Raw genomic sequence first — 22,401 nt, 5'->3', positions numbered from 1 at the left:
TTTTACTGCGATCTTTGGGAGACATAATAAACAAATCAGTAGCAGGTGAAGAATTGGTTTTATTTATTATTTACGCCGTTCCTCGTGCGGTATAAGTGATGAGATTACTTTATTCTTCAGGTCGTTGCGATTACAGAGATACCAGATTCATATCGGGTTTTTATGATTGACAGCTGTCACACTAAAAGACGCTTTTTTTTTGCAAAATCTAGTTTTTGCATCGCCATATTTTGAGAGCTATAATTTTTCCATATTTCGGCCGACAGAGTCATGTGACAGCTTGTTTTTTTGCGGGACGAGATGACATTTTTATTGGTACCATTTTTGGGTACGTGACATTTTTTGATCGCTTTCTATTCCGTTTTTTGGGAGGTAAAATGAACAAAAACCACCAATTCAGGAATTGTTTTTTGAGGGTTTTTTTTATGCCGCTCTGCGTGTGGTAAAAGTGATAAGGCAGCGTTAATCTTTGGGTCAGTACATTTACAGCGATACTACACTTACCGTATATTTTTTTTTTATCTTTTGGCGCTTTTACACAAAACAATTTTATAGAAAAAATATTTTTTTTTACATCGCTTTATTCTGAGAGCTATAACTTTTTCATTTTTCGGCTGATGGAGCTGTATGGCGGCTTTTTTTTTGCGGAACAAGATGACGTTTTCTGCGGTACCATTTTTATTTCCATTTCGCTTTTTGATCACTTTTTATATTTTTTGTTTGGCGATATGATGAAAAAGCATAGTTTTTTGCTCCGTTTTTTATTTAATTTTTTTACGGTGTGCACAGAAGGAGTTAATTAGTGTGACAGTTTTAAAGATCGGGTTGTTTCGGACGCGACGATACCAAATATGTGTACTTTTTTTGTTTTTGCATAAATATACGGATTTATTAGTTTAATATTTTATTTATTTTGTGATTTTTTTTAACAGTTTGAAAACATTTTTTAGACTTTTTTTTACATTTTTACTTAGTCCCTGTATGGGACATTAATTTTTATTTTTATAATCACTGTTCTCATGCAATGCAATAGACATGTATTGCATTGCATGAGAGCTCTGCTAACAGTGTAAAACTGTCATTATCTCCTGCTAGACTCAGCTGCAGGCTGAACCTAGCAGGACTCCGTACATGGCAGACCCGGAGGCGGTCATGTGACCTCCGGCTGCCATGACAACGGCAGGTCCTCTCAGACATCAGGGGGCCGTCCAGAGGTAAGTGGACGACCCCCTGTCCTCTATCTTCTAAATGCCGCGATCACTATAGATCGCGGCATCTAGAAGATAGCAAAGGGTTAACATCATTGGGACCTGATCCAATCAGGTCCCGATGATGTCCCCTGTCAGAGCTGTCGCTCTGCACCTCACCCGCAGCACTTGCAGGACCCTGGGGGTCCTGAACGCTGCGGGACCACCGACCGTTTATAAACGTCAGCGCTGCACAGAGCCCAGGCAGCGCCGACGTTTATGTACAGTGGGCGGTCGGGAAGCGGTTAAAGAGGTTATCTGCTACTTTAACATTGATGGCCTATCCTGGCCTATACCAGACACCCCCGCCGATCAGCTGTTGTTGGTGTTGGCCGGAACTGACCAGTTACGGAGTGGCACAGCGCAGCTCCGTCTACTGAATATTGGCCACAGCCGGGTACTGCACATCCGCCCTCTAATGATTTGGATAGGGGGCAGATGTGCAGTACCCGTCCATAGCCACTATACAGTTGACGGAGCTGCGCTGTGCAGCTCCGTATCTGGTCAGATGTGGCCGCCGCCGACACCAAGAACAGCTGATTGGCGAGGATGCCGAGTGTCAAGGATAGGCCATCATGGTTAAAGTAGTGGACACCCTCTTTAAATATACAAATTATTTCTCTAGAATGGAAGGGGATTTGAACGCTAGTGCCACCTATTTAAAGTTGCAATCCTAAAAGTCAATATCAACCCTTTAACGAGACTTGCCCCATCGCTTAGGATCAAAGCCAAAACCAGACACACTATTTCACACTAGGCACCAGGGCTGTGGAGTCGGTAAGCCAAACCTCCGATTTCTCAATTTCCATGACACCGACTCCAACTCCATCTCCCTCATACATGGCTCATGTTTAAGTGATAAATTTACTGTAGCACAGATTCATCTCAGCTAAAAGTCTAGACCAGTGATGGCGAACCTTTTACAGTCCAAGTGCCCAAACTGCAATCCAAAACCCACTTATTTATCGCCAAGTGCCAACACGGCAAATGAACCTGAATACTGAGGTTTTAGTTTAGAAAAAACAACTCGTACAGAGAGCAGACAAGGGTAGCATAGAGCAGCCAGAGGAAGGAGCAGAGGTATGAGACTGCAGAAATAAAGAATGTGCTCACCCCCATCTTGTTATATGCCCCCATTCATATATATATGGCTGCCCCCCCCAATTCATGGATATATATGCCCTTTCCCTCCCACCCCCCACCCCCATTCTATTGACATATATGCCCTTTCCCTCCCGCCCCCTCCATTCCATGTAGATATATGCCCTTTCCCTCCCGCCCCCCCATTCCATGTATATATATATATGCCATTTCCCTCCCGCCCCCCCCATTCCATGTGTATATATATGCCCTTTCCCTCCTATCCCCCCCATTCCATGTATATACAGTACAGACCAAAAGTTTGGACACACCTTCTCATTTAAAGATTTTTCTGTATTTTCATGACTTTGAAAATTGTACATTCACACTGAAGGCATCAAAACTATGAATTAACACATGTGGAATTATATACATATATACAAAAAAAAGTGTGAAACAACTGAAAATATATCTTATATTCTAGGTTCTTCAAAGTAGCTACCTTTTGTTTTGATGACTGCTGTGCACACTCTTGGCATTCTCTTGATGAGCTTCAAGAGGTAGTCACCGGAAATGGTTTTCACTTCACAGGTGCGCCCTGTCAGGTTTAATAAGTGGGATTTCTTGCCTTATAAATGGGGTTGGGACCATCAGTTGTGTTGTGCAGAAGTCTGGTGGATACACCTACTGAATAGACTGTTAGAATTTGTATTATGGCAAGAAAAAAAGCAGCTAAGTAAAGAAAAACGAGTGGCCATCATTACTTTAAGAAATGAAGGTCAGTCAGTGTAAAAAAATGGGAAAACTTTGAAAGAGTCCCCAAGTGCAGTTGCAAAAACCATCAAGCGCTACAAAGAAACTGGCTCACATGAGGACCGCCCCAGAAAAGGAAGACCAAGAGTCACCTCTGCTTCTGAGGATAAGTTTATCAGAGTCACCAGCCTCAGAAATCGCAGGTTAACAGCATCTCAGATTAGAGACCAGGTCAATGCCATACAGAGTTCTAGCAGCAGACACATCTCTACAACAACTGTTAAGAGGAGACTTTGTGCAGCAGGCCTTCATGGTAAAATAGCTGCTAGGAAACCACTGCTAAGGACAGGCAACAAGCAGAAGAGACTTTTTTGGGCTAAAGAACACAAGGAATGGACATTAGACCAGTGGAAATCTGTGCTTTGGGCTGATGAGTCCAAATTTGAGATCTTTGGTTCCAACCACCGTGTCTTTGTGCGACGCAGAAAAGGTGAACGGATGGACTCTACATGCCTGGTTCCCACCGTGAAGCATGGAGGAGGAGGTGTGATGGTGCTTTGCTGGTGACACTGTTGGGGATTTATTCAAAATTGAAGGCATACTGAACCAGCATGGCTACCACAGCATCTTGCAGCGCCATGCTATTCCATCCGGTTTGCGTTTAGTTGGACCATCATTTATTTTTCAACAGGACAATGACCCCAAACACACCTCCAGGCTGTGTAAGGGCTATTTGACCAAGAGGGAGAGTGATAGGGTGCTACGCCAGATGACCTGACCTCCACAGTCACCAATCGAGATGGTTTGGGGTGAGCTGGACCGCAGAGTGAAGGCAAAAGGGCCAACAAGTGCTAAGCATCTCTGGGAACTCCTTCAAGATTGTTGGAAGACCATTTCCGGTGACTACCTCTTGAAGCTCATCAAGAGAATGCCAAGAGTGTGCAAAGCAGTCATCAAAGCAAAAGGTGGCTACTTTGAAGAACCTAGAATAGAAGACATATTTTCAGTTGTTTCACACTTTTTGGTTAACTATATAATTCCATGTATGTTAATTTATAGTTTTGATGCCTTCAGTGTGAATATACAATTTTCATAGTCATGAAAAATCTTTAAATGAGAAGGTGTGTCCAAACTTTTGGACTGTACCGTATATGCCCTTTCCCTCCCGCCCCCCTATTCCATGTATATATATGCTCTGTAACATACCTGGTGGCGGGCTTGCATGGTGCTCCATCTCTCACTATGCAAGATGGCAAACTTGATCTTCTGTCCAGTCTGCTAGCCTGGCTTCTATTCATGCTGTCTGTTTGTCTCTGTTCTGACTGCTTAGGGCGGCGGCCCGGTTACTTCCTGTTTCTTGTAGCTGCTGTGGGCACACCCCTAATGCATCCTCAGCCTATTGCAGTCTGTCACTGGATATTTAAACCAGCTTCACCTGGAAGCTAGTGCCTGAGCAACTCGTTCCTTTAGTGGGCTTCTTCCCTCTGATGTACCAGGTCCTGTCTGAACTATCTCCTAGCCTGTTGTCTGTCCGCCTTCCTGGAGGCTTTATTTCCAGGCCAGTCTGAACACGCTCCTAGCCTGTTCGTCCCGCCTTCTAAGGGCCGCATACCTAGATCTGTTATCTGTGTTTTCTTGCCTGTCTGTCCGCCTTCCTGGAGGCTGTATTTCCAGGCCAGTCTGAACACGCTCCTTGCCTGTTCGTCCCGCCATTCTGGGGTCCACTTACCCAGACTCGCTCCTGTTTCTCGCTGCAGTGTCAGTTCCTGTCTGAACACTCAGTTCCTGTCTGAACACTCTCCTAGCCTGTTACATGTTTTTCTCTATGTCCGTACCTTCCCTTTTCCTGCAGAGTCTGAACCCGCACCTAACTCCTACTCCTTGTCACTGTACTTCCGTTTGTGAGTTTAGAGTCCACTCGCTACTTCTTTGCATGTACCTTGTGTGTATCTGGTTCTGCCTTTCCCTTTCAGTCTGTTCCGTGTGAACTGAGCCCTGTCTCCTCTGCTCTGCCATTGCTCACCGCTCCGGCGGTTTCTCTCTGCTCTGCCTTGCTCACCGCTTCGGCGGTTTCTGGCCACTCTGCCTTGCTCACCGCTCCGGCGGTTTCTGCCCGCTCTACCTTGTTCACCGCTCCGGCGGTTTCCCGCTCTGCCCTGCTCACCGCTCCGGCGGCTCCTGCCTGCTCTGCCTTGCTCACCGCTCCGACGGCTCCTGCCTGCTCTGCCTTGCTCACCGCTCCGGCGGTTCCTGCCTGCTCTACCTTGCTCACCGCTCCGTCGGTATCTCTCTGCTCTGCCTTGCTCACCGCTCCGGCGGTTTCGCCCTGCCCTGCCTTGCTCACCGCCCCGGCGGTTTCGCCCTGCTCTGACTTGCTCACCGCTCTGGCGGTTCCTGCCTGCCTCTGCCTTGTTCACCGCTCCGGCGGTTTCTGGCCGCTTTGCCTTGCTCACCGCTCCGGCGGTTTCTGCCCGCTCTACCTTGTTCACCGCTCCGGCGGTTTCCCGCTCTGCCTTGCTCACCGCTCCGGCGGCTCCTGCCTGCTCTGCCTTGCTCACCGCTCCGGCGGTTCCTGCCTGCTCTGCCTTGCTCACCGCTCCGGCGGTATCTCTCTGCTCTGCCTTGCTCACCGCTCCGGCGGTATCTCTCTGCTCTGCCTTGCTCACCGCTCCGGCGGTGTCGCTCTGCCCTGCCTTGCTCACCGCCCCAGCGGTTTCGCCCTGCTATGACTTACTCACCGCTCCGGCGGTATCTCTCTGCTCTGTCTTGCCCACCGCTCCGGCGGTTCCTCTCTGCTCTGCTTGTCTACCGCATCTGCGGTTCTGTTCCTGAGTCCCAGTCTGTACTGGACCCTATCCCGTCTGCACTCCAGCCGTGCTTGCCAGTACCTCCCCGTCTGTATGTCAGCCATGCCTACCAATACCCACCAGTCTGTGTGCCAGCCTAACCTGCCTGTTCCTGTATTCCCCGGTGTGGGTCAACAGCCATGTCCGGGGTCTGACCTGGAGTAGCACCTGGTCCCTCTGCTCGGTTCCTCCCTGGTGCACTGGCGTCGTTAGCCGTGGTGCGACCTGGGTCGGATCGGGTTGATACTTAGTTACGCCCCTCCCGGCATTCTCCGGTTTATGGCACAGTGGAATCACTAAATCACGCACATGCCAGTCAGTCCGGGCGTGTGCATAACATGCTCTTTCCCGGTCGCCCCCCCCATTCCATGTATATATATATGCCCTTTCCCTCCCGCCCCCCCCCATTCCATGTGTATATATGCCCTTTCCCTCCCGCCCCCCCATTCCATGTATATATATGCCCTTTCCCTCCCGCCCCCCCATTCCATGTATATATATGCCCTTTCCCTCCCTCCCCCCCATTCCATGTATATATATGCCCTTTCCCTCCCCCCCAATCCATGTGTGTATATATATGCCCTTTTCCTCCCGCCCCCCCATTCCATGTATATATATGCACTTTCCCTCCCACCCCCCATTCCATGTATATATATGCCCTTTAAATCCCGCCCCCCATTCCATGTATATATAAGCACTTTCCCTCCCACCCCCCCATTCCATGTATATATATGCCCTTTCCCTCCCGCCCCCCCATTCCATGTATATATATATATATATGCCCTTTCCCTCCCGCCTCCCCATTCCATGTATATATATATATATATGCCCTTTCCCTCCCGCCCCCCATTCCAGGTATATATATGCGCTTTCCCTCCCGCCCCCCCCATTCCATGTATATATATGCCCTTTCCCTCCCGTCCCCCCCAACTCCATGTATATATATACCCTTTCCCTCCCGCCCCCCCCCATTCCATGTATATATATGCCCTTTCCCTCCCGCCCCCCCCATTCCATGTATATATATGCCCTTTCCCTCCCGCCCCCCCATTCCCTGTATATATATGCCCTTTCCCTCCCGCCCCCCCATTCCATGTATATATATGCCCTTTCCCTCCCCCCCCATTCCATGTGTATATATGCCCTTTCCCTCCCGCCCCCCCATTCCATGTATATATATGCCCTTTCGCTCCCGCTCCCCCATTCCATGTATATATGCTCTTTCCCTCCCGCCCCCCCATTCCATGTGTATATTGCTGTCCCGCCACCCATTCCATCCTGCTGGCACCACTGTTCATATAAAAAGAAAACTTAATAAACACTCCTACTCACCTTCCTTCCTCTCCCGCGCCGCATCCTCTCCTGTAGCCGGCAGCTGATTACAACGTCCTATCGACGGGGGCGCATGACGTTACTGCCATGCGCCCGGTCGCGTGTACGCTGACATCAGCTGCTGGCCTCTGATTGGCCAGCAGCGTGTATTGCGGCGCACGGGCTTGGCAACTCGTGCGCTGCAATACACTTCAGCTAGATGTGTGTCAGAGAACGCACATCTAGCGGAAATGGGGACTGGCGTCGGCGGGCTCCGAGTACTCACCCGCCGGGCCAGGTCCTGGTCCAGGAGCGCTAGTGCTGCGGAAATGGTGCACGTGCCCTTAGGGAGAGCTCTGCGTGCCCACTCTGGCACGCGTGCCATAGATTCGCCAGCACTGGTCTAGACCCTTAGATGAGGAATGTGACAGACATTTATAGGACATTTCATAACTTTCCCAAATTCTTATGAAAAAAATATTCCCCACAAACTGCATTGAACTACTGAACCCAATTTATTATATACTAGCTGGTGGCCCGATTCTAACGCATCGGGTATTCTAGAATATGTATGTGGCCGTCCGGACGCAATCAGCAGAGCAGTGTTTAAATTTGGCGCCAAAATTGCTGATTGGTCGCAGCCGGCGGTTGCAACCAATCAGCAGAGCGGTGTTTATCCCCTTTACAGCTCATGACGTATTAATACGCGTCAGTGCCCTGGCTTTAAGAGCCTGACCAGTATTAGTATATCATCGCGATCGCGCAAAAAACAAGCCGCCATACAGCTCCATCATCCGAAAAATCAAAAAGTTACAGCTCTCAGAATAAAGCAATGCAAAAAAATAATTTTTTCTATAAAATAGATTTTATTGTGTAAAAGTGCCAAAACATAAAAAAAACGATATAAATGTGGTACTGCTGTAAAGGTACTGACCCGAAGAATAAAGCTACCTTATCAATTTTACCACACCCGGAGCAGAATAAAAAAATGTAAAAAAACACAATTCCTGAATTGTTGGTTTTTGTTTATTCAGCCTCCCAAAAGCTGGAATAGAAAGCGATCCAAAAATGTCACATGCCTGAAAATGGCACCAATAAAAACGTCAACTCATCCCGCAAAAAACAAGCCGTCACATGACTCTGTCGGCCAAAATATGGCGATGCAAAAACTAGATTTTACAAAATATGTGTTTTTTAGTGTGTGACAGCTGTCAATCATAAAAACCCGATATGATTCTGGTATCGCTGTAATCGCACCGACCCGAAGAATAAAGTAATCTCATCACTTATACCGCACGAGGAACGCCATAAAAAATAAATGCTAGGGCTGGGGTTGTGCTAATGTTAGGGTTGTTTTTTTTCAAAAGTAAAAAAAAAAAAAAAGATGACGATATGGCAACAAGTGTTGAATGCAAGTGCTCGCTACTTGAGTTTGCATCGGGTGCTCGGGTATGCACTGAGTATCGCGGGTGCTCGAGTCTCCGCCCCATATGCTTCGTGGCCAAAAAAAACCTTGCGGGGATTACCTGCCATGCAAGAGCGATCCCCGCATGTTTTTTTTGGGGTGTCTAATAACCGTGAAACATGCGGGCGGGGACTCGAGCATTTCACTTGACCACCCGTGATACATGATGCATACCTGAGTACCCGATGCAAACTCAAGTAGCGAGCACTTGCGCTCAAGAGTAATGACAACTTATTCAATATGATGCCTAATGTTATCAAATTCTGTGTCGTACCTCTGGGTTCAAAATGTTCACTATACCCCTTAATAAAATCCTTGAGGGGTATAGTTTCCAAAATGGGGTCACTTGTGGGGGAGCTCCACTGTTTAGGCACATCAGGGGCTCTCCAAACGTGACATGGTGTCCGCTAACAAATTGAACAGAAAATTGGCTCAAATTGTTAGCGTTTGGAGAGCCCCTGTGTGCCTAAACATTGGAGCTCCCCCACAAGTGACCCCATTTTGGAAACTAGACCACCCAAGGCACCTATCTAGATGCATAGTGAGCACTTGGAACCCCCAGGTGCTTCACAAATTGATTCGTAAAAATGAAAAAGTGGAAAAAAAATACTTTTTCATTTTTACAAATCAATTTGTGAAGCACCTAGGGGTTCTAAGTTCTCACTATGCATCTAGATAGGTGCCTTGGGGGGTCTAGTTTCCAAAATGGGGTCACTTGTGGGGGGTTTCCACTGTTTAGGCACATCAGGGGCTCTCCAAACACAACATGGCGTCCGCTAATTATTCAAGCAAATTTTACAATCAAAAAGTCAAATGGCGCTCCTTCCCTTCCGTGCGCCCAAACAGTGGTTTTTCCCCACATATGGGGTATCTGCGTGCCCAGGGGAAATTGCACAACAAATTTTGGGGTCCATTTTTTTCTTGTTACCCCTGCGAAAATAAAAAAAATTGGGTCTAAAGTAACATTTTTGTGAAAAAAGTTACATGTTCATTTTTTTCATTCACATTCCAAAAATTCCTGTGAAGCACCTGAAGGGTTAATAAAGTTCTTGAATGTGGTTTTGAGCACCTTGAGGGGTGCAGTTTTTAGAATGGTGTCACTTTTGGGTATTTTCTGTCATAATACCCCTCAAAGTGACTTCAAATGTGATGTGGTCCCTAAAAAAATGGTTTTGTAAATTTTGTTGGAAAAATGAGAAATCGCTGGTCAACTTTTAACCCTTATAGCTCCCTAACAAAAAAAAATTTTGGTTCCAAAATTGTGCTGATGTAAAGTAGACATGTGGGAAATGTTATTTATTAACTGTTTTCTGTGACATATCTCTCCGATTTAAGGGCATAAAAATTCAAATTTTGAAAATTGCAAAATTTTCAACATTTTCGCCAAAATTCACATTTTTTTCACAAATAAACGCAAGTGATATCGAAGAAATTTTACCACAATCATGAAGTACAATATGTCAAGAAAAAACATTCTCAGAATCAGGGGGATCCGTTGAAGCGTTCCAGAGTAATTACCTCATAAAGTGACAGTGGTCAGAATTGTAAAAATTGGCCTGGTCATTACCCTCGGGGGTAAAGGGGTTAAATTTGGCGCCAAAATCGCTGATTGGTCGCGGACGGCGGCCGCGACCAATCAGCGAATAGTATTAGTGAGGACCGGGGAGAAGCGCTGCCTGTGCGGGTACTTCCGCTGCGAGCAGCCAGGAGAAGACTGGCTGCTCGCAGCAGAAGTATCCGGACCGGCGGAGCCGCTCACCGGTCCTCCCTTCACACTTGCCGTCGGGAGATCAGCGGCCCTAGCCCTGATCTCCCGACGGTAGCCGCATGGAGGTCAGCGGCGCCGCCGGTCGGGGTCCTTCTGCTGCGAGCAGCCGGGAGATGACCGGCTAGCGCTGGTCATCTCCCGGCTGCATCGCCGCTGACCTCCGTGCGGCAGATGAGCCGCTAACGGCCGCCATCTTTTTCTGAAATCCCGCGTCGCTGATTGGCCGTGGCCGGACCAATCAGCGACGCGGGATTTCCTGGACAGAAGGACAGACAGACGGGATAAGACGATGATATATATTAGATTTTAGGAGTCGGAGTTGGTCCACTTTTTACTGACTCCGACTCCACAGCCCTGCTAGGCACACATATATGAAATATGTCCAGGCTAATAAATCACACACATATAAATATACAAACATGCACACAAGCATATATAAAATGTGTACATACAAATACACACACGAACATAGAACTTTGAATGAGCAAAAAAAATGTAACAACCATAACATTTTTATTTCGTCATCTTCACTATAAGAAGTCTTGTTATTTTGCAAGACAAGATGCAAATTTTTTTTTTCATTTAAATACCCTTTTATTAACCCCTTTACCCCAGAGGGTGGTTTGCAGGTTAATGACCGGGCCAATTTTTACAATTCTGACCACTGCCACTTTATGAGGTAATAACTCTGGAACGCTTCAAAGAATCCCCCTGAGACAGTTTCTTTGTGACATATTGTACTTCATGCTAGTGGTAAAATATCTTCGATATTTATTTATGGGCACAATATATTTTTATTTTTTTGGATTATTTTTTAAAATATTTTTACAATTTTTTTTCTATTTTTTTTTTCACATTCTGATTCTTTTTTTTACTTTTACACCTTGTCCCGCTATGGGACTTTCACATTTTATTTCACATTTCAGATCGCCTGTATAGCATAGAGAGCAGCAGCAGCTCCCTGTGCTATACAGGCTATCACTGCTGCAGAGGGAGAAGATACTTTGGTCATGCACTGCGCCTGACCAAAGTATTTTCCTGCTATCTGGTGACCCGGATGTTGTCATGACGATATCGGGTCTTCATGGCACCATCCGGGAGCCGCGGCAGACAGCGTTGGACGCCTGCAGCAGAGGTGAGTATCGGCGATCACCTCCCCTTGCCCCCGCAATGCTGCGATCGGCTTCGATCGCAGCATTGAGGGGGTTAATGTGCAGGGAACGGTGCAGGACTGCTCCCTGCACATAGTACCGGGTGTCAGCTGTGACAATCAGCTGACACCAGGCGGCGATCTCCCCGCACCGCTTGTGTGCGGGTGCAATCGCCATATGACCTAATACTATTAGGTCACACGTCAGAAAGGGGTTAAACAAGTATGTAATCGTTAGATTTGTATTTACTTTTTTTAACGGGTTGATGGAGATGAAAGAAAGACTACATTATTTACGTGATTTACCAGTCACTGATCAATGTTTTGTTACAATTCAAGGAATTCTGAAAATGTCCTTATTTACCGACTTGTGACATTTATTTTTAAAAGAGATATATATATATATATATATATATATATATATACACATATACACAGTACAGACCAAAAGTTTGGATACACCTTCTCATTTAAAGATTTTTCTGTATTTTCATGACTATGAAAATTGTACATTCACACTGAAGGCATCAAAACTATGAATTAACTCATGTGGAATTATATACTTAACAAAAAAGTGTGAAACAACTGAAAATATGTCTTTTATTCTAGGTTTTTCAAAGTAGACACCTTTTGCTTTGATGACTGCTTTGCACACTCTTGGCATTCTCTTGTTGAGCTTCAAGAGGTAGTCACCGGAAATGGTCTTCCAACAATCTTGAAGGAGTGCCCAGAGATGCTTAGCACTTGTTGGCCCTTTTGCCTTCACTTCTGCGGTCCAGCTCACCCCAAACCATCTCGATTGGGTTCAGGTCTGGTGACTGTGGAGGCCAGGTCATCTGGCGTAGCACCCTATCACTCTTCTTCTTGGTCAAATAGCCCTTACACAGCCTGGAGGTATGTTTGGGGTCATTGTCCTGTTGAAAAATAAATGATAGTCCAACTAAACACAAACCGGATGGAATAGCATGCGGCTGCAAGATGCTGTGGTAGCCATGCTGGTTCAGTATGCCTTCAATTTTTAATAAATCCCCAACAGTGTCACAAGCAAAGCACCCCCACACCATCACACCTCCTCCTCCATGCTTCACGGTGGGAAACAGGCATGTAGAGTCCATCCGTTCACCTTTTCTGCGTCGCACAAAGACACGGTGGTTGGAACCAAAGATCTCAAATTTGGACTCATCAGACCAAAGCACAGATTTCCACTGGTCTAATGTCCATTCCTTGTGTTCTTTAGCCCAAACAAGTCTCCTCTGCTTGTTGCCTGTCCTTAGCAGTGGTTTCCTAGCAGCTATTTTACCATGAAGACCTGCTGCACAAAGTCTCCTCTTAACAGTTGCTGTAGAGCTGTGTCTGCTGCTAGAACTCTGTGTGGCATTGACAGCAGCTCAGATTAGAGACCAGGTCAACCTGCGATTTCTGAGGCTGGTGACTCAGATAAACTTATCCTCAGAAGCAGAGGTGACTCTTGGTCTTCCTTTCCTGGGGCGCTCCTCATGTGAGCCAGTTTCTTTGTAGCGCTTGATGGTTTTTGCAACTGCACTTGGGGACACTTTCAAAGTTTTCCCAATTTTTCGGACTGACCTTCATTTCTTAAAGTAATGATGGCCACTCGTTTTTCTTTACTTAGCTGCTTTTTTCTTGCCATAATACAAATTCTAACAGTCTATTCAGTAGGACTATCAGCTGTGTATCCACCTGACTTCTGCACAACACAACTGATGGTCCCAACCCCATTTATAAGGCAAGAAATCCCACTTATTAAACCTGACAGGGCACACCTGTGAAGTGAAAACCATTTCCGGTGACTACCACTTGAAGCTCAGCAAGAGAATGCCAAGAGTGTGCAAAGCAGTCATCAAAGCAAAAGGTGGCTACTTTGAAGAACCTAGAATATAAGACATATTTTCAGTTGTTTCACACTTTTTTGTTAAGTATATAATTCCCCATGTGTTAATTCATAGTTTTGATGCCTTCAGTGTGAAAAATCTTTAAATGAGAAGGTGTGTCCAAACTTTTGGTCTGTACTGTATATAAAAATGTGATTATTTTAATGTTTTTCAACATTTTTTAGTATTTATTTACTGTTTATATTGAAATTTTACAAATTACAAGGAACATAAAATATTGACAAAATTATGGAATGAAAATGCATTCAAATATAATCATTACGTGTAATTCAGAAAATATAAAATCAATAAAGAATAGGGTTACATAAGTATCAGGATTACACTACCAACTTTATAATATATCTTATTTATAAGTAAAAGATCATATAGTATGCGGAAAAGAATGTACCGATCCACACTATCTGAATAGAAATGGAAAATACAAATAAGACAAGGGAGACAAGAGTGGGTAATATGAGGGGGAAAAACATTAGGGGGAGGTCATCTACTTCTCTGATGTAGTTGTTAAAGTCTCATATGGAACAATATTTGTTTAAACTAACGGAAATAGCAAGTTAAAGATTGTTTCCAAGAATACATCCCCAGGGTAACCATACCACAGTAAACCTATCTTACTGGTTATTAGTTGAGGCAGCAAGCAATTCCATACACCTAACGTCCCTTAGTCCTTGACATGAACTCTCTCCGGGTTGGAGCTAGGGTGTTTTTCCAGTGTTTTTTAGTAATTTTAAAGGTAAAAAAACCTCTGACCTTTATGTCACCCCTAACATACAGATATATGGAGATATATTGGTATATAGAAATGAATCTCTATATACAAGTACAATATGCCTGTAAAAAAGAAGAATACTATTTAGATATTTAAGCAGAGAAAATCATCCTATACTTAGCGGTACAGCCTGTTCCTCACTGCTACAGTTTCTACCAGCCATGCTACAGCTTGTGAGTTTAAAACCCGGGAAAGATCACACTTCATGAAGAACCAAATGATTAATAAACTATGTATGAAGACATCTAATGAGCACTAACAGATCCTGGGGTGCCCCTCCCCATTGCCAGAAAAGGTATATGTGCCCCGGATCTGTATATTATAATATACGTTACAGGGAATGTATCCCAAGAACATAATTTAAAACAAATGCATCCATCTAAATAAGAAAACCCTTATGGGTGTGAGTAGAACACATAGTTGGCTGACGCTGACATATTCTATTTTCTACAGCTAAGTATTGATTAGTCAGCATGGTCATCTTATTATCATTAGAGGGCTGAAAGATTTTTTTAGGACTGGAAAAAGGGGTCTGCTGTCTTTTCAGAAACAGTGCCGCATCAGTCGAGGTGCTGTGTCAGGTAATGCAGCTCATCACTATTCAAGAGAAAAGAGCTCAAGTGCAAAAATAGGTCCAGCACATGGACAGTTCAAGTGCTGTTTCTTTAAATAACAGATCCAATATATTACAGCAAGCACCAGGATATCATCTCCCCTGTCACTTCATTTTTTGTAGTAGGGTCTTACCTACCTGTGGTTGTATTAGACCGGTTTCACTTGTCCATGAAACAGGGACTGGGATTCGACTGGAAGACATGGCCTGACTGCCGAGTCTCCGGATCGGAGATAACTGGTTCATATATGCCTGGTGGGCACCAGGTGTCAGGTCTTCTGATCTGAGCATGGTTCATGTTTTATGCAAGTGTGGAACCGGCCTTAGTCTACTGACATTTTTCTGTTCATTAACTCCCATTCACTGTAACTGCCATAAAGCAGCAACACATTACAAAAGTAACAAAGTGCAATCTTTACCCTGAGAAATATGAACATACATGCATTAGGGATGCTTTTCTCACCTCTTTACCCTGTAACAGGCTAGACAAAAAACATTCACGGTGCTGTGCCACAAGATCTGGTCTAAGCTGAGAAATCATTGCCAATACCTGAGAAAAACAGAAGAGGTGAAATCAGATACACCCAGACAATACTGCAATTCTTTAACAAATGAACAATCATTTATTTTGCAGACAATAGTATAGGAAGATCTAATATAATTCTGTAAACTCCAACAGATATATACTTTATAGTAATGTAAAAAAAGGGTTAAAGAGCAGGAAACCTATAAATAGTGTGCACACTGTTCACTAAATTCACCTTTTCAAGCTTCAGGAAAAAACTAGAAGAGCTGCTACAAGCCATCTGAGTGGTGAGGATATAATGGAGTAAAGGAAGAAATTCATCATCAGGAAGGTTTTCCAAAACCTGCACTGCTGCTTTTAAAGCCAGTACAGCCTCCTCTAGATGCTTCTCTTTACATCGCTTTACTGATGACCTGTATGATGGAAAGAAGTAGAGAAGGTGACATAGGCAGAAGACATCTGATTGAGAAACTGATTATGTCTGGACGACACAGACAGATAGAAACTGAAAATAAATCATAATCTCTGGTTGAAGTAGGAACAAATCATGGTTTGCATGAGCCAAAGGTAATCTGTGGTATCCAAGTGATATATACTTCATGCCAAAGGGTACACATTTTGTTGATATCCTTCTTTCTGAGGGCAATTTTGTTCTATCTAACTGATGCAACTTGGGCCTTTAAAAGAATTTATATTTGACCTATGAGAATACATACTATGTGTATCAGTCATGTGTATCAGTCATGTTATTGTTCATAGGAGAACCTTGTGCCAGTATACCGGTGTGACATAGATGGAGACTTTACACGACAGTGGCTGCATACCACCCTGGTCAATCTTTTCGTTTTCTATGTGAATTTCTGTTGTATCACAGCGTTCTGAGAGCCAAATGTAATGGTTTCATCAATATTTGAGGCGGCTTACACTTTAAAGGGAACTTGTCAGAAGGATTTCTCCCCCCAAACTATTTATATGCACATGTAGCTCTTTCAAAGACAAGTCCAGCAATACCTTTACTTAGCCAGTCTGTTACTCCATTACTGAGAAATCAGTGTTTGAACTGAAATTCAAATGAGACTGAAGATCTATGTGTAGATCTGAAGCCTCTGTCACTCCAGCTCTATTCTACACCCACTGCCACCATCCCCTGCTTGAATGACAGCCCCTTTGACTGAAGTCACACAGAATTGAGGCTGTCAGCCAAACACGAGGAGGCAACACTATGCAGAGAATAGATCTGGAGTGACAGAGGCTTCAGATCTACAGATAGCTCTTCAGCCTCATTTGCATGTTAATTCAAACGCTGATTTCTCAGTAACAGAGGAACGGACAGGTCATGTAAAAGTATTGGACTTGTCTCTGAAAGAACTACATGCACATATAAATAGTTTATGGGGTAACATCCTGACAGATTCACTTCAGAATAAAAAAAATGAGCACTAGCTCCTTGTCTCTTCTGCTGCTCCCTGAAGTATTTTGTTTACAGGTCGGCGGTGGTTGCATCCTGTCTACACCGCATGACCACTGAAGCCAATCACTGGGCTCGGTGATGATGCCGAGGTCAACAGTACGGTGATTGGCTGCAGAGCTCATCTGTTGTAGAAGTGATATCACCGCTGCAGCCCTCTAAACAAAGGCCATCGGGGGGAAGTGGGCTTGTAATGTTGGAGTTACATAGGCTTTAGAATGTAATACTTATTTTATTTGAAAGGACAAGCAGTGTTGGGTCCATAATATATATATATATATATATATATATATATATATATATAAACATATACAACCTTTTTGAGGCAAAAAAAATGTTTTCACGTCATATTAAAAGTTTTCCACTACCGGGCCACCCTAGCTTAATCAATTCAGGACCCTAATCATAGTAAAAAGTGTATATTCACCTCCAGCAGTGGCACTGCTGTTCTCGGAGAGTGACGTGACTCGTGTCATGTGCAGAACGCAGTTCATCAAAATTTCATCAGGGTAAAAGTCCGTTCTTCGTAAATAGTGACACGTGCAGCCGGCAGGTGACAAGTCATGTCGCTCTCCGAGAACAGCGGCGTTGACATCACTAAAATGGTGCCGCTGTGGAAGGGGAGAATACATTGTGTCTGGGGAGAATACATTGCGTCTGGGGAGCGTACATTGCGTCTGGGGAGCGTACATTGCCTCTGGGGAGGGTACATTGCCTCTGGGGAGGGTACATTGCGTCTGGGGAGCATACATTGAATCTGGGGAGCGTACACTGTGTCTGGGGAGCGTACATTGCGTTCAAGAAATGTACATTGTGTCTGGGGAGCGTACACTGTGTCTGGAGAGCGTACATTGCGTTCAAGAAGCATCCATTGTGTCTGGGGAGCGTACACTGCGTCTGGGGAGCGTACATTGCGTTCAAGAAGCGTACACTGTGTCTGGAGAGCGTACACTGCGTCTGGAGAGCGTACACATTGAATCTGGAGAGCGTACACTGTGTCTGGGGAGCGTACATTGTGTCTGGAGAGCGTACATTGCATTCAAGAAGCGTCCATTGTGTCTGGGGAGCGTACACTGTGTCTGAGGAGCGTACATTGCGTTCAAGAAGCGTACATTGTGTCTGGGGAGCGTACACACTGCGTCTGGGGAGCGTACACTGCATCTGGGGAGCGTACACTGCATCTGGGGAGCGTACACTGCTTCTGGGGAGCGTACACACTGCGTCTGGGGAGCGTACACTGCGTCTGGGGAGCGTACACTGCGTCTGGGGAGCGTACACTGCGTCTGGGGAGCGTACACTGCGTCTGGAGAGCGTACACTGCGTCTGGAGAGCGTACACACTGCGTCTGGAGAGCGTACACACTGCGTCTGGAGAGCGTACACACTGCGTCTGGGGAGCGTACACTGCGTCTGGGGAGCGTACACTGCGTCTGGGGAGCGTACACTGCGTCTGGAGAGCGTACACACTGCGTCTGGGGAGCGTACACTGCGTCTGGAGAGCGTACACACTGCGTCTGGAGAGCGTACACACTGCGTCTGGGGAGCGTACACTGCCTCTGGAGAGCGTACACACTGCGTCTGGGGAGCGTACACTGCGTCTGGGGAGCGTACACACTGCGTCTGGGGAGCGTACACACTGCGTCTGGGGAGCGTACACACTGCGTCTGGGGAGCGTACACACTGCGTCTGGGGAGCGTACACACTGCGTCTGGGGAGCGTACACACTGCGTCTGGAGAGCGTACACTGCGTCTGGGGAGCGTACACTGCGTCTGGGGAGCGTACACTGCGTCTGGAGAGCGTACACTGCGTCTGGAGAGCGTACACTGCGTCTGGGGAGCGCACACACTGCGTCTGGGGAGCGTACACTGCGTCTGGGGAGCGTACACTGCGTCTGGGGAGCGTACACTGCGTCTGGGGAGCGTACACTGCGTCTGGAGAGCATACACTGCGTCTGGAGAGCATACACACTGCGTCTGGAGAGCGTACACTGCGTCTGGAGAGCGTACACACTGCGTCTGGGGAGCGTACACACTGCGTCTGGGGAGCGTACACACTGCGTCTGGGGAGCGTACACACTGCGTCTGGGGAGCGTACACACTGCGTCTGGGGAGCGTACACACTGCGTCTGGGGAGCGTACACACTGCGTCTGGGGAGCGTACACACTGCGTCTGGAGAGCGTACACTGCGTCTGGGGAGCGTACACTGCGTCTGGAGAGCGTACACTGCGTCTGGGGAGCGTACACTGCGTCTGGAGAGCGTACACACTGCGTCTGGAGAGCGTACACTGCGTCTGGGGAGCGTACACTGCGTCTGGAGAGCGTACACTGCGTCTGGAGAGCGTACACTGCGTCTGGAGAGCGTACACACTGCGTCTGGAGAGCGTACACACTGCGTCTGGGGAGCGTACACTGCGTCTGGAGAGCGTACACTGCGTCTGGAGAGCGTACACACTGCGTCTGGAGAGCGTACACACTGCGTCTGGAGAGCGTACACACTGCGTCTGGAGAGCGTACACACTGCGTCTGGGGAGCGTACACACTGCGTCTGGGGAGCGTACACACTGCGTCTGGGGAGCGTACACTGCGTCTGGGGAGCGTACACTGCGTCTGGGGAGCGTACACTGCGTCTGGGGAGCGTACACTGCGTCTGGGGAGCGTACACTGCGTCTGGGGAGCGTACACTGCATCTGGGGAGCGTACACTGCGTCTGGGGAGCGTACACTGCGTCTGGAGAGCGTACACTGCGTCTGGAGAGCGTACACTGCGTCTGGAGAGCGTACACACTGCGTCTGGGGAGCGTACACTGCATCTGGAGAGCGTACACACTGCGTCTGGGGAGCGTACACACTGCGTCTGGAGAGCGTACACACTGCGTCTGGGGAGCGTACACACTGCGTCTGGGGAGCGTACACACTGCGTCTGGGGAGCGTACACACTGCGTCTGGGGAGCGTACACACTGCGTCTGGGGAGCGTACACACTGCGTCTGGAGAGCGTACACTGCGTCTGGAGAGCGTACACTGCGTCTGGGGAGCGTACACTGCGTCTGGAGAGCGTACACTGCGTCTGGAGAGCGTACACACTGCGCCTGGGGAGCGTACACACTGCGTCTGGGGAGCGTACACTGCGTCTGGGGAGCGTACACTGCGTCTGGAGAGCGTACACTGCGTCTGGAGAGCGTACACACTGCGTCTGGAGAGCGTACACACTGCGTCTGGGGAGCGTACACTGCCTCTGGGGAGCGTACACTGCCTCTGGGGAGCGTACACTGCCTCTGGAGAGCGTACACACTGCGTCTGGAGAGCGTACACACTGCCTCTGGAGAGCGTACACACTGCGTCTGGAGAGCGTACACACTGCGTCTGGAGAGCGTACACACTGCGTCTGGAGAGCGTACACTGCGTCTGGGGAGCGTACACACTGCGTCTGGGGAGCGTACACACTGCGTCTGGGGAGCGTACACACTGCGTCTGGGGAGCGTACACACTGCGTCTGGGGAGCGTACACACTGCGTCTGGGGAGCGTACACACTGCGTCTGGGGAGCGTACACACTGCGTCTGGGGAGCGTACACACTGCGTCTGGGGAGCGTACACACTGCGTCTGGGGAGCGTACACACTGCGTCTGGGGAGCGTACACTGCGTCTGGGGAGCGTACACTGCGTCTGGAGAGCGTACACTGCGTCTGGGGAGCGTACACACTGCGTCTGGAGAGCGTACACTGCGTCTGGGGAGCGTACACACTGCGTCTGGGGAGCGTACACTGCGTCTGGGGAGCGTACACTGCGTCTGGGGAGCGTACACTGCGTCTGGGGAGCGTACACTGCGTCTGGGGAGCGTACACACTGCGTCTGGGGAGCGTACACTGCGTCTGGGGAGCGTACACTGCGTCTGGGGAGCGTACACTGCGTCTGGGGAGCGTACACTGCGTCTGCGGAGCGTACACTGCGTCTGGGGAGCGTACACTGCGTCTGCGGAGCGTACACTGCGTCTGGGGAGCGTACACTGCGTCTGCGGAGCGTACACTGCGTCTGCGGAGCGTACACTGCGTCTGGAGAGCATACACACTGCGTCTGGGGAGCGTACACTGCGTCTGGGGAGCGTACACTGCGTCTGGGGAGCGTACACTGCGTCTGGGGAGCGTACACTGCGTCTGGGGAGCGTACACACTGCGTCTGGGGAGCGTACACACTGCGTCTGGGGAGCGTACACACTGCGTCTGGGGAGCGTACACACTGCGTCTGGGGAGCGTACACACTGCGTCTGGGGAGCGTACACACTGCGTCTGGGGAGCGTACACACTGCGTCTGGGGAGCGTACACACTGCGTCTGGGGAGCGTACACACTGCGTCTGGGGAGCGTACACACTGCGTCTGGGGAGCGTACACTGCGTCTGGGGAGCGTACACTGCGTCTGGGGAGCGTACACTGCGTCTGGGGAGCGTACACTGCGTCTGGGGAGCGTACACTGCGTCTGGGGAGCGTACACTGCGTCTGCGGAGCGTACACTGCGTCTGGGGAGCGTACACTGCGTCTGCGGAGCGTACACTGCGTCTGCGGAGCGTACACATTGCGTCTATTTTAATTAGGGTCCTGAATTGATTAATGAGAAGGTGTCTAGCAGTGGACAACTGCTACAAATATCAATGTGAGAGAAGGCTGAGGGGACTGATGCCATGATCTCTGGTGGAAAGCGGACATGTACATCACATAGAAGATAGAAGAGGAGATTGAGAAGACATTTCTAGCACAGCTCATACAGAAGCTAATGATGGACAACACAGGCGCACTGCAGTAGGCTGGTGCCACATTGCCACAGGGCAGCTGCAGCAGCCATTTCTCAGAGTATGGAGTCACTAGAGACGTCACATGGTAGTAATGTCCGTGCAGTGCACTAGACAAACACTGCCTGCTGTATGAGAGGAAACATGGACGGTGACACTCACTCCGTGAACTGCCTGAGCGCCAGAGTCACTGCACCCAGTGAATGGAGGCCCCGCTCCTGATAGAAATGTACACAGAGCCCGGGCTCCTGCGGCATCCTGTAGGCAGGGGAGACGGTAGAATGTATGGGCTCCTTCCAGGTATGTCGTCACTTCCGGGGCGTGTCCTGACGGTACATTATGGGCGTGCTCTAGTTTAGCACCAGACGCCATAGTGTGTCATGGTTGCGTCTAGATCGGCGGTGATTTTTTGTGCTCCTCACTTCAGCCCCTCCGGTCTAGACTCTTCACTGCTGAGGAGACTAGATCGGAGTTGTTGGAGTGAGGGCCTCAAAAAATCCCCTCCGATGTAGACAGTTCAGTACTGACACCACTAGATGGAGCTGTTCCAGGATGCTCATGCTCACTGCTCTCTAGTGGCCTCTTCTGGCTTTTTATTGTTTTTTTTATGGAATTGCTCCTGTTTTTAATGGAGCGAACATCACAGGTCAGACAGGATGTTTTTACACTATTATATATTTTATGGATTTTTACGTTGTTATACTTTATGTATTT

General features: G+C 47.8%; 1 protein-coding gene across 1 annotated transcript in view; it reads right to left on the bottom strand.

Moving 5' to 3' along the window:
• LOC141259249 (tRNA (32-2'-O)-methyltransferase regulator THADA-like) overlaps positions 1 to 22,008 on the bottom strand; it is a 110,948-nt gene extending 88,940 nt beyond the window's left edge. Inside the window, exons 1-3 of the mRNA XM_073674889.1 lie at positions 21,850 to 22,008; positions 15,674 to 15,851; positions 15,376 to 15,462 (exon numbers count right to left, since the gene is read on the bottom strand). Coding sequence (XP_073530990.1) covers positions 15,376 to 15,462; positions 15,674 to 15,851; positions 21,850 to 21,944 — 360 coding nt within the window. The 5' untranslated portion in view covers positions 21,945 to 22,008. The remainder of the gene's footprint in view (positions 1 to 15,375; positions 15,463 to 15,673; positions 15,852 to 21,849) is intronic.
• Positions 22,009 to 22,401: the final 393 nt, after the last annotated feature.

Source organism: Phyllobates terribilis, unplaced genomic scaffold (genome assembly GCF_046119375.1).
Source record: "Phyllobates terribilis strain yellow unplaced genomic scaffold, ASM4611937v1 Scaffold_1__5_contigs__length_1240528914, whole genome shotgun sequence".
Taxonomy (NCBI): domain Eukaryota; kingdom Metazoa; phylum Chordata; class Amphibia; order Anura; family Dendrobatidae; genus Phyllobates; species Phyllobates terribilis.
Note: the sequence above shows the minus strand (reverse complement) of the source record. Positions and strands in the feature narration are given on the sequence as shown.